General features: G+C 31.9%; 1 protein-coding gene across 5 annotated transcripts in view; it reads left to right on the top strand.

Annotated features, from left to right (window-relative positions):
* LOC136837308 (signal-induced proliferation-associated 1-like protein 1) overlaps nt 1-13,573 on the top strand; it is a 338,251-nt gene that overhangs the window by 173,493 nt on the left and 151,185 nt on the right. For all 5 annotated transcript variants that reach the window (XM_067102054.1, XM_067102052.1, XM_067102051.1 and 2 more), the window contains 2 exons: nt 8,222-8,346; nt 9,883-10,004. In XM_067102054.1, coding sequence (XP_066958155.1) covers nt 8,222-8,346; nt 9,883-10,004 — 247 coding nt within the window. The remainder of the gene's footprint in view (nt 1-8,221; nt 8,347-9,882; nt 10,005-13,573) is intronic.

Raw genomic sequence — 13,573 nt, 5'->3', positions numbered from 1 at the left:
ACTCGGATATTATAGATAAAATCTTCCTCCATCCAAGTGATTAAGAAGCTGTCAACTGGAGTGACGTAACAGCTGACCTCAGATACTCTTGGTGTAAGTACTGCACCCCCGCCCCCTGCACAAATAGCTAAAATCCACAAATACTTAAAACCCCTCTAAAAACACTTAGAACTGCCTAATGTGATAGTTTAAACACAAAAAACTCTAAAAATGCTTATACCTGAGTATTTTAATGGTTTTATCACTAAAAGCGCATTTAGTCATGAAAATATGAAAATACAGTAATAAGTGAATATTTCTCAGTGAAAAATACCGCAAATGGACGAATTTTCCTCGAATAATGTGTATGTACGCTCTGCAGAGAAATCTGTGAATAGTGAGACCGTGAATGCGGGGAGTTTTTGTACCAATTTTCTGTAATTCTTATTTCATTCATACTTGCCTTTCGACGGAGACAGTTGTTTGCTGAAATATATAGCATTAACTTTCTACCTTTTGGCATTTTTATAGGCTCCATTTATTAGATGAAATTATATTTTATATATTTTATATATATATATATATATATATATATATATATATATATATATATATATATATATATATATATATATATATATATATATATATATGTATATGTATGTATGTATGTATATGTATGTATATGTATGTATATATATATATATATGTATGTATGTATGTATGTATTAGTATCTTCTGTTAGTTCTTCTTTTTAAAGTGAAGTAGAACCAGGGAAACAATTATAGTATATGATGGAGTGATGCCCTTATTCCCTTAGTCTGTTTATAGCTTATCAGTTGTTACCTCACCCATTACTTGATAAATTTAGATTGAATTTTCAAGTGTTAAGCAAGTTTTAAGGGATCACTGTACCTTTAGAGTATTCAGTCTTAATATTTTTTGTTATGAGGTTTCAAGTGCCTGGCTGAAGTGAGGTAAACTTTTTGGTCTTATTCCAAAAAGTTTACCTCCCTTCAGCCAGGCACTTGAAACCTCATAACAAAAATATTAAGACTGAATACTCCAAAGGTACAGTGATCCCTTAAAACTTGCTTAACACTTGAAAAATCAATTTAAATTTATCAAGTTCTGGGTGAAGTAACAACTGATAAGCTGTAAACAGACTAGGGGAAAAAGGGCATACTCCAACAAATACTATAATTGTTTCCCCTGGTTCTACTTCACTTTGATAAAGGAGAACTAGACAGACATACCACTTACCTTGAACACACACACCAATATTTCTAATCACTGGTGGTCAAAATGAAACACTGTGGTTTTAAAATTTTAAAGACAAATTTATTTCTAAGGTCAAAAGTTATAAGCAGAGTTCACAATCTCAAAAAGATTTACTATTACTTGACAACAGTGTAAGATTTAAGTATTTCTTAACCAAAGTTAATTCACAAAACTTTAATTTATCATGGAATCAGTTAAGTAGAATTCAAACCATTAACTCTCGCTCAAGTTTTAGATATAAATCTGAACATTTGCAATTAGCCAAAGTGTTCATCAAAACATTAGTACATGAATCAACACAGGTATTCACTGAAATCTCAATAATAAGTATGTATTGAAATCTCAGTAATGCAAATTAACACCAACAAAATGCCAAGTAATCCCCAACACAAAACTTTGGGTAACACTGTGAAATTATAAACACACAATCTTGCGAGAGTAATATGAAAACACAGACATATAAGAACGAAATATGCAAAAATGGAAATATACCAACAGCAATTTCACTAAGACAAAATATGATTAAAGGTTGTGTCAATCTCTGAAAAGATTACCTTAACTTTTTTAAAAGGCTAGATTCAGGTCTTTCTACAACTTCCTCAATGACAACACTTCAGTTTTCAACATAATTACAATACAAGCAAATAAGCACATTACCTTACTCCTTTTGTAATATATAAACACATTGGTTGAAGAACACAAATATTTTGGAATCATACACAAAATATTACATTTCATGGGAGAGTTTTACAAAATTTATATATTTCAGGAGAGCAATCAATTTATACCCTTCTATGTGAATTGAGAGAGAGAGAGAGAGAGAGGGACTTCCTGTGTCTTTGAGACTTCTTAGCAGACTAACTCTTAGTCCAGTAATCCTATTTTTATCCTCAAACAAAGTTGCCAATCAGTCGCTTCAAATCTTAGAACAACCTGAGCCCCTTCATTCTACATTTTAGAACACCTCCCAGAATAAAGAATACACAAAGTATACTCATAGGGTATACACACAGTATGTACATGAAACATACACGCAGGGTATATATAAACTTGGAAAAGAGTATGGGTGCCTATCTTGAATGATTGACACTTCCTGTTCTTAGTTAACCACCTGGGTGAACAGAAATAAATTTCCGAGTGCTTTGGCTAAGAGCCCTGTCAACATGTCAGACCTTATCTCCCCCCCCTTATCCTTCTATTCAGATTATGGAATACTTAATGAGGCGTAGAGAAAAATAATAATTACAGAACAGACATACATGATAATCATGTAATAAAGACTCGGACCGAAAACTGTCACTTGTCAAAGATAGGCAAAGTAGCCCTTCCAATACGCCTTCCCTTTGGTCCCATCCATGCAGCTGTGTCAACACAGGATGTGGTTATCTGATAATAATTCCAAAATATCTCTCTCTCTACCTTTTAACTCCCGCAAAACAAATACATGTATTACAAAACCACCTCATTATATCACACAGCATATGAAACAGCTGAAAGAAAAATTTACTTCAGAGTACATAACACATTTGTCATCTGTAAGAAAGAAAAAAAACAGCATCTCAAAATCATATTATAATAATATATATACAGTATATATACAGTATATATATATATATATATATATATATATATATATATATATATATATATATATATATATATATATATATATATATATATATATATCATATCATTATAATATGATTGTAAGTGTATATTATATAATATATATATGTAGATAGATAGATAGGTAATTCGATTTTACAATGGGGTTAGCAGTTAATACTGATACGACAGTATTTATAAAATATTTTTGAATTTCACACATGCGCAGGCAGCAAGAGACACCAAATTACAATAGACTCACCTCTTTTCCTCCATCTCTTTATCCCTTCCTCTAGTTAAAAAAGTAAAAGAGAATGATAAAAGTATTGTTAGTAACTTTATACTCTTATGTAAATGTATACAGCCATAAACAGCCGAACAAGAAACTGTTGTTTTGCTTATAACCAAATCAGATAACAACAGCCATTTTGTTTGTATTCCAGCCATCGTACAGTAGTAAACAATTACCGTAGTTATAGTACAAATGACCTAAAGTAGAATAGGACTGATATATTTTTACATTATACCCTTATTCGGTATGGATAAAAGATCGGCAAGGAAATATACTGCTAAATTTAAGCTGCAAGTTGTAGCTGAAGCAGAGAAAACACTGTTCAAGCTGCTAATGACTATAAATTATCGAGCATCGGCAACATGGATGAAACTCGACCGTAATTAAGATTGGAGAGATATTTTAATCAAAGCTACTGGGCAAGAAAGAACACACATTACTGCTATTTTTACTCCAATAAAAAATAAATACTTTAAGAGTGTATTATGATGAAATCAAGTGAAAATAGCGAACAGAATCTTGATTTTTTTTTTTTTTTTTTTTTTTTTTTTTTTTTTTTTTTGCACAAAACAAACATGCCCCCAAACGGCCATCTTCATCTACAGGTATTGCCCTACTTACAGTGGGGTTATGTTCCAAAAAACCCATTGTTTGTTGAAAAAATCGTATCTCGAATATCGCCTAACCTACACTAGGGTAATCAGTACCATCTATACATATATGGTAGCCTAGCCTACACTACAGAGTATTCTCTATACATATATGGTATAGTAATTATTAGTGTCAGCTAATTCTGGAGATTCAATGCAGATTGGCTTATGATAATTCAGTATAAAGAGAAACTGAATAACAAACACGGCTGAACCTACACTATGGTATATCGTATAGACTAGCCTACATTATACTGTACTCTGTATTCACATATTAACATCATATTATACAAACAACATAATGAATGTGCATCTTTTCCATGGATCTTTTAAAAGGTTATGCTTTACTCCACTGTATCCAGTAATATTGTATATATTCTCACATTGCTTTTGTATTATAAATTGCGATCATAGCGATCAATGTTTTGGTTTTGGAAGTCAGTCGCGAGGTAAGTTTATATCACCACATTTAACTCGGTTCAGAGTGCTTTTCTTGCTTCTAGTTAGCATAAATGAATCTCTAGATACTTTATTTATATGGGACAAGGATATTTCTTGTTATACGAAGTGTTTTTAAGTCAGATTATATAACTTAAATATGTGTTGCTGTGAAATTAATTTAGTTTTTTTTTTTTTTTTTCGTTATTAGATGACATTGGCGGCTGGCCGTTTGGGAGCATATTTGTTTTGTGTAAAAAAAAAAATGAAGATTCCATTCGCTATTTCTCATGATTCCATCATAATACGAGCTTTACATATTTTATCTTTTATTGGTGTGAAAACAGCTATAATATGTGTTCTTTCATGCCCAGTAGTCTAGATTAAAATACTTTCCAATTTTATTTACGGTCGAGTTTCATCCAAGTTGCGGATGCACAATAATTTATAGTCATTAGCAGCTTGAACATTGCTTTCTCAGCTTCCACTACAACTCGCAGCTTGAATTTAGCAGTATATTTCCTTGCTGATCTTTTTTCCAAAGCGAACAAGGGTATAATGTAAAAATATATCAGCCCTATTGTGCATAACATCATTTGTAACATAACTACAGTAATTGTTTAGCCGTACTATGGTTGAAATACAAGCAAAACAGTTGTTATCCGATTTGGTTATTTGCAAAACAACAATTTCTTGGTTGGTTGTTTATGGCTGTATGCATTTACGCAAGAGTATAATGCTACTAGCAATACTTTTATCATTCTCTTGTATTTTTTTAACTAGAAGATGGAATAAAGAGATGGAGGAAAAGAAGTTGTTCTCTCTCGCTGCCTGATTGTACGCTGCTGCCAGCGCCCGCGTGAAATTTAAAAAATATTCTCTAAATATTGTCATATTGGTATTAACCCTTAGTGGACGGATTGAGCCTCAGTGTGAAGTAAAACAGGTTTGGGGAGGTGGACGGATTGCGCTTCAGTCTGAAGCAGAATTACACACCACTTTTATGGTAATAATGATTCGAAACAAAGGTGCCAATACTTCCATATGCTATAAATTCACTAATGGCAACTTTTATACAGACGAGAGAGTTAGGCCAGTATCATTAATGCTTGTGACTTCAAGGGATAAAGTACTGCATCTCTCTCTCTCTCACATGAGTCTTTTTGTTGTTTTTTATTTTTGTCTTTTATGGTAGTATGTCGGTTGTAAATTTAATTTTACAAAGAAAATTGCGAAGAAATATTAGAAAAAGCATGTAAAAGTAAAAAAAAAGTTACTGAATCTTTCTTCTCATAAATTTACATGAATATTTTAAAACAAATATGCAAAAAATTTGGTACTGCTTTTATTTCTTATCCGTTTTGATATTGTGTGAGCTGTAATAATAATTTGACAAAATACAGTGAGTTTATTTATTAGAAAAAACATATATAAGTTGGTAAAATTTACGATTGTCTTGTAAATGAAGCCCCACAAGGGGTTGTAAATAGTCATTTTCAACTTCTTGTGGAAGGTAGGGAAAATTTTTTAGAATTTTTTTATTTATACAGGGTGAATGTCTCTTGCCATTGATGTGATTTTTTTTTTTATTTTGCCGACCTCAAAGTTTCCCCGGTCTGGGGTGCTGCACATTGATAAATTATGCCGTCCCTTAAGGGTTAATTGCTAACCCCATTGCAAAATCGAACTATCATAACTCGAGCACTACCTGTACTGATACAAATTTGAGTTGTAGAGTTTACTTACAAACGCACAAAAATCGTAAATGGACATTGACCTATTTTAGCTTACTACACACGAGAGCAAGTGATGTTGGCTCATTGAATTGATGAAAGTATTCCAGCCTCTTGGGCCAACATATCGTACACCGTACGCTGCCTGATTGTACGCTGTTCCCTGCATCAGTTGCGCTCGAAATTTAAAAATATTGTTATATCGATATGAATTGCTAACCCCATCGTGAAAGCAAATTATCGTAAAACTAATTATCGTAAATCGAACACTACCTGTATTAACCCCAAAAAAATAGTTAAATTAATTTCTCAGTGATGCATATTTAAGTTATATTTCAACTTAAAAACACTTCGTATAACGAAAAATAACCTTACCCCATGTAAAAAAAGTATCTAGAGATTCATTTACGCTAACCAGAAGAAAAGCACTCTGAACGGAGTTGAAAACGGCGAAATAAACTTGCCGCGTAATCGATTTCTGGACCAGAACATTGATCACTATGATCACAATTTATAATACAAAAGCAATATAAGAATATATACAATATTATAGGATACAATGAATTAAAGCACAACATTTTAAAAGATCCATGGAGAAGATGCATATTCGTTATGTTGATGTTTGTATAATACGATATGTTAATATAGAGTACAGTATAATATAGGCTAGGCTACTGTATATGTATACAGTATACCATAGTGTAGGCTAATCTAATTCTTGTTTTTTATTCAATTTCTCTTTGTATGGGATTATCATAAGTCACTCTGCATGAACCTCCAGAATTAGCTGATATTAATAATTACTATAATGTATAAGTATACTTCATATTGTAGGCTACACTACCATATATGTATACATGGTACTGAAGACCCTAGTGTAAGCTAGGCTATATTCGAGGTACATTTTTCCAACAAACGATGGGTTTTTTGGAACCTAACCCCATCGTAAGTAGGATTATACCTGTGTAAGCATTTTTTTTTTTTTTTTTTTTTTTGAACTATCAAAATAGGCAGTTACAAGTGTAAGGAGTCAGGAGTCCGTCCATATTTAAAACTATCATAAAGGGAATAGGACACTTGTGAAAGGTCTCTTTATTACAACTTTTTGTAATTATCCATATAATGACATCATCAGGGCTGTTAAGACTAGAATGTAAAAATCCTTGTAAAATTGTAAGACCAAAATTAATAATTAAAAATTTAAACATTTTTTTATTAAAATTATTTTTGCAAAATGAAAATATCTAATTCAAATTAAAAATAATTGAACCTAGAGTCAAAGAAAAATATCAGTAAATAGAGCTAAAGAACAAAAGATTAAGGACCAACCTGGAGGAGTAACATCATGTAACTAAAAGAAAACAAAAATAAAACCAACACAAGCAAGGACAAATACAGAGGGGAGGAGGAAGTCTGTAGGTTTAATGACGGAACAGGCTATTTGATAAAAAGGGCCTAGTTGGTTTTGTGGTGTGGCCTATATATACTGTATATGTAAACTTTGTATGTAGGGAGAGAGATCGTTTGGGTATTTAGACATTGCATGCAAGAACAGATATCCTAATTTTTATATTTTTCTTTTCCAAAGTAGACACTGGTAATTACTGTAGATTTTAATGATTTCTGTCCAGTACTTCATTTCATTCAAACAATTTTTGTTGTAGCTTATTACCAAAATGCAGTGTGGAACCAATGACTTACTGCAATGTGCATGAATATATACACACACATACTGTGTGTGTGTATATGTGTATGTATATATATATATATATATATATATATATATATATATATATATATATATATATATATATATATATATATATATATATATATATATATATATATATATATATATATATATATATATATATGTACATATATATAAACTGATATGTAAATATCAAAAGTATTTTTGCATGTATTAGATTGTTTTCTTGACTTTTTGTCACTTTTAGTTACATGATTTGATATGACAGCTGATATTTATTATTGCTGAAATCTGTTTTAAGTACTTTTATGTTCAATCTGAATGCTTTTGCAGCCTTCAGGAAATATTTTAACCTATGATGATATGTGTTGAAGCTTACAGTGTAATAAATTTTCATACAGTTAGTTTTTTAGTTTTCTATTTTGTTATGGTTGTGGATATACTGCACTAGTGGTGGAAAATATGATTTCTTTATATTTCTTGAGCAATGAATATGATCCTTTGGAATTAATAGTTAATTCAATATTCTCAGCATTAATGGGGTTCTCACGAGGAGGCAAGAAAGACAAGAAGAGCATCAGGTATATTCCTGACGGTAGTTTGCGTGGAGCCCTGTCATGGCCTTTGTCTGTGCATGATGCCTCTCTTCAGCAGAATGTGAGTAAACAGATAAGAAAGTATAGTCCCTTTGTAAAGATTAATGATACAAGGTTTTAAAACAGTTATGTTTTACAGCAAAGTAGGAAATAAATAATAAGAGTTATTTGTCATTGACAGAATTTAATTATTTTCTGAGCGAAGTGTTCTGTTGTACCATTTACATCATATTTGCTCTCATAATGTTACTTAACAATTCCTACTTTAAGTGAAATCATACTCTAGCTGTATCAGTCAGTGGCATTAATTGTACGCTGTAGCCAATAAATGCTAAGTCAGTAATGCTATCACTTATATTCATCATCATCATCATCATCAATATTTTTTAGCATTTTCCTTTTTTGGGGTTAGATGTCAGATGAGTGTTCTGCACTCGTCTCATTTTTTTTTTCACATGCTTTGGTTTGCTAAATAATTTTGTCATAATGCCACATCTCTTTTCATTGTGTGACTTATTTTTACGTAAGTGCTGTATGGTATGTACAGTTGGCTTTTTGTTCACTGGAGTGTAGGTCTTAGACCCTGTGTAGGCCAAAGTTAACATTTTCATATGCTGTATGTCAAATGGTACAGTGCACAGTATAGGTTATCTGCATAAATATACATGACCTCTTCATATCCTCCTGTAGGCAATATGCGCTATAAATCATCTCTAGATTATATATAATACCTAAAAACAATGCAAAGTCAATTGCTGTTCAACAGCTTTCCTTAAGGATTACGTAATATGTAAGTCTATAAATTGAGTGCTGGCTCAACCATTGTAACCCAACCTATTTGCAAAGTAAATGTCATCAGCAACAGTTTAACATTTTCCTTTATCGAAGATAACAGATTCCTTTTCTTGACTTAGGGTAACTGCATATAAATTACTGCTATAAATAGCAACAGTGTAACCTTTTCCTTTATCAAGGATAATAGATTCCTTTTGTTGAGTGGCTTGAAAAGGAAACTAGATAAATCACTGCTAGAAATTGAGTCTTCACTGCTCCAGTACCATGAAATGCAAAGGGATGCTGTAAAATTCTGCCACTCTTGTCTTTTCTTTGGGCTTTCACTTCCACTGATCTCCACTCCTTTAGAGCCTCCTGTCTTATAGATCTCATCCAAGCAGGTCTGGGTCTTTCGTACCAGATTTTGTAGCGTCAAACAATAAGCAGCCATCTTTAGTTTCAATTTTGACCTTAGATATGAGGAGGATCATATACCTGGGTTGATGTAGTGTGTTTACTGTGAGCTAGGAATCATAGTGGAATGTAATAATTGGTGTGTATCATTTGGAAAACTAGTTTTATATTATTAAAACCTTGAACCAGACCAACAAAATAAAAATCTTAATTCTAGTTTTTAAGATTGAGTGATTGCATAACTTTTTCTCTACTCAGTTGACTTTGCATATGCAGAAGCTACACTTTAGTTTAACCCTCGGTGATGTCAAGTTTTTGCGTAAGTAAAAGTTTCAGCATTAAAGAATAAATTATCATTTATGCTGTGACAGGTGATTACCTTGTAACATTCCTCTCTTCATTATTGTAGATTGACTGTGTGGTTGGGATCTCAGCTGATTCATTGGTAGTTGTGGAAGAAACTTCAGCTTCTGTTATATTTGCAGCACCTTGCAAGAGTGTTATTGGCTGGACCTACAAACAGCAACAAGGGTAAGGAAATAATTTAAACCAGAAGAGTAAAGCTAAGTTAACTTGGCAAGATTATATATATATATATATATATATATATATATATATATATATATATATATATATATATATATATTATTATATATATATATATATATATATATATTTATATTATATGAGTGTGCTAAGTAAAGGATATATTATAAGTCTAAGTAAAGGGCGATAAAAGGCCAGTGCAGCACTCCATTGTTTTCTCTTTCCTTCATGGATTTTGTCTTTATTTATATCATGTATATATATTATATCATTATTTTATATATATATATATATATATATATATATATATATATATATATATATATATATATATATATATATATATATGTAATGTGTAAAAGCTAGCCTTTACACAGATGGTTTTGTAATTTAGCAGTTGTCTTATGCTACAGATAGGAGATAAGTTCATGAAAATTTGCCGTAATTTTCAACCTCGTCTTGTCTAAAACGTTGTCTTATACACAGAAATACAGTAAACCCGCTTATTTGCAGGTGATGCCTACCACAAACCCCCATGAATAGGTAGAACCCCCGAATACTTAGAACCCTTCTAAAAACACTTAGAACTGCCTATTTTGATAGTTCAACCACAAAAAAAAAAACACTAAAAATGCTTATACAGGTATCCTACTTATGATGGGTTAGGTTCCAAAAAAACCCATCATTTGTTGGAAAAAACATATCTTGAATATAGCTTAGCCTACACTAGGGTATTTGGTACCATGTGTACATGTATGGTAGCCTAACCTACACTATAAAGTATACTGTATTGTGACGAAGTGTCCAGTGTCTGTTCTTCAAATCAAACCTGATATCTAAGTGCTTGTCCCGGAGTCTAGTGCACCATTTATATATGGTGACCCCGGAGTGTCCAGTGTCTGTTCTTTAAATCAAACCTGGTATCTAAGTGCTTGATATTTGATTACCAAACTTACCATTTATTCAACAATTAAAGTTACCTCACAAAAGCCAGACACCTGAACCCTCATCACACATACAAGACGACTGATTTCTCTAAAGGCAACAGTGATCCCTTATAAACTTATCAATCATGAAAGAAAGCAGATAAAGTTCGTTAAACAGGTGTGAGGTAAAATCTAAGGGCATCACTCCATTAACATTATAAAAGTTCAAATATTTCTATTTATTTCATTTCCTGGTTCGAGCTCACTTTAATTACTTGAAGGAAAACATCTCACTTACCACTCTATCTCTAATTCAAATCAAAATTACTGGTGGGTCAATGAATGAAACTCTGATATAATATTTTAAATACAAAAATTTATTTCTAAATTCAAAGATTATACATGACATTAACAGTCTCAGGGAAATTTATTATTACGTCAAGATAAAACAAAATTGGATTAAATCTGAATTAATCATCAGTCAAAATTAAATCAGAAATTAATTTATCAATTAATCAAAAATTATTAAAGAAAGATTTAAATTGTTAAATAACAAAACTTGGTTGAAAAGAAATATACTGTAAGTAAATTAATTCCCACGTGTTAAACAAAATAAGGCAAATAAATCAATCATATAAAAATGTGGATACAAAAGACACAGAAATATACTCTGCAAAAGATTAAATATAAAAAAATGTAAAGCAAAAATTAAGGCAATAGCAAACACATCACATATGTGTATAAAAGAAAAATTCTTCAAAAGATAAAGCATAAAACATATAACACGAAAAAATATTAAAAAAGTGAAAAGGTATCTTTACATATAACCACTCTAAATATTTTTCTTAGTGCACTAGAAACCCACAATTATGTTTACAATACCTTGGTACCAAATTGCTTCGTGTTTTTAACCAGGCGCCGTTACACACACACTTAATAAAATACACTGTTCAGGTAACTCAGACACATTTACTAAGGGATTAAACAGTTAAAGGATATGAGTGACCATCGTCTACCTAAATATCAATTACGTTAAAACAGGACATTCGTAAAATCCCGAGAGTGAGCGAGCAAGCGAGAGAGAGAGAGAGAGAAACGCAGAGCAGAAAAATGCAGCGCCTTTCCACAACGCTTTTTGGTCTCTGAGTGTGGGCCCCTTTTAGATGCAGAGGGCACAGTCTGTGGGTGGAAAGAACAGGTCCCAGATGATGTTTTTATTTTAAAACTCTTTAAAATGATAATTAGAGACAAAGTGGAATTACAGTTAACACTAATATTTATCATTACATAGTTTCAGAACAAGGGAATCTCTAGTTATTATAATAAGAATGGAAAACATCGCTTCTAATAACATTCCTGAATGACATTAGGCAACTTTTGTAATGGAATCTTCCACCCCACAATGTTTTTTTGATCGCGGCCCATAACGCCTTTGAACGCTAATGGAGTCATCTGAGAAGGTGATAGGAATGCATTACTTAAGCAGTTTTGAAAATTGGACTAACAAACGCGTCTCTATACAATGAACAACGACCTCGGTCTCTCTCAGCTCGACGCATACGTCGTCCTCTCAAACCATATAGCGTTTAACCACTAACTTTACGCTAACTCTTTTACGGCATACGCGTATCTGAAACAAAATCATACAGTACACAACAACACACAAATACACACGAGGAGATTACTGTATTATGAAAACCACAGTATAAGACTATACATACACGGTATAGTGATAATATCAGCTAATTCTGGAGATTCATACAGTGACTTATGACAATCAGTACAAAGAGAAATTGAATAACAAACTAGAATTAGCTTAGCCTACACTATGGTGTATCGTAGGCATATATGGTAGCATAGCCTACATTATACTGTACTATGTATTCACATATCGTATTATAAAAACATCAACATAACGAATATTCATCTTTTCCATGGATCTTTTAAAATGCTATGCCTTAATTCACTGTATCCAGTAATGTTGTATATATTCTTACATTGTTTTTGTATTATAAATTGCGACCATTGTGATTAATGCTTTGGTTTGGAAATCGTTTACGCAGTGTTTATTTCACTGTTTTAACTCAGTTCAGAGCACTTTTCTTGCTTTTAGGTAGCGTAAATGATTTTCGTTCTACTGTACGAAGTGTTTTTAAGTCAAAACATAACTTAAATACGTCTCCTCGTGAAATTAATTTAGCTATTTTTTTCGTTAATAGATAATGTTGGCTGTTTGGGGGCGTTTGTTTTGTGTAAAAAAACAAGATTCCGTTCGCTATTTTCACTTGATTTCATCTTAATATGAGCTGTATGTATTTTTCGTTTATTGGCATAAAAATAGCAGTAATATATTCTTTCATGCCCAGTAGTTTTGATTAAAATACTTTTTCTCCAATTTTAATTCCGGTCGAGTTTCATCCATGTTGCCGATGCACAATAATTTATAGTCATTAGCAGCTTGAACATAGTTTTCTCAGCTTCAGCTACAAGTTGAAGCTTAAATTTAGCAGTATATTTCCTTGCCAATCTTTTATCCATACCGAATATGGATATAATTTAAAAATATATCAATCCTGTTGTTATCCAATTCGGTGATAAGCAAAACAACAGTTTCTCGGTCAGTTGTTT

The sequence above is a fragment of the Macrobrachium rosenbergii genome, chromosome 58 (genome assembly GCF_040412425.1).
Source record: "Macrobrachium rosenbergii isolate ZJJX-2024 chromosome 58, ASM4041242v1, whole genome shotgun sequence".
Taxonomy (NCBI): Eukaryota; Metazoa; Arthropoda; class Malacostraca; order Decapoda; family Palaemonidae; genus Macrobrachium; species Macrobrachium rosenbergii.
Note: the sequence above shows the minus strand (reverse complement) of the source record. Positions and strands in the feature narration are given on the sequence as shown.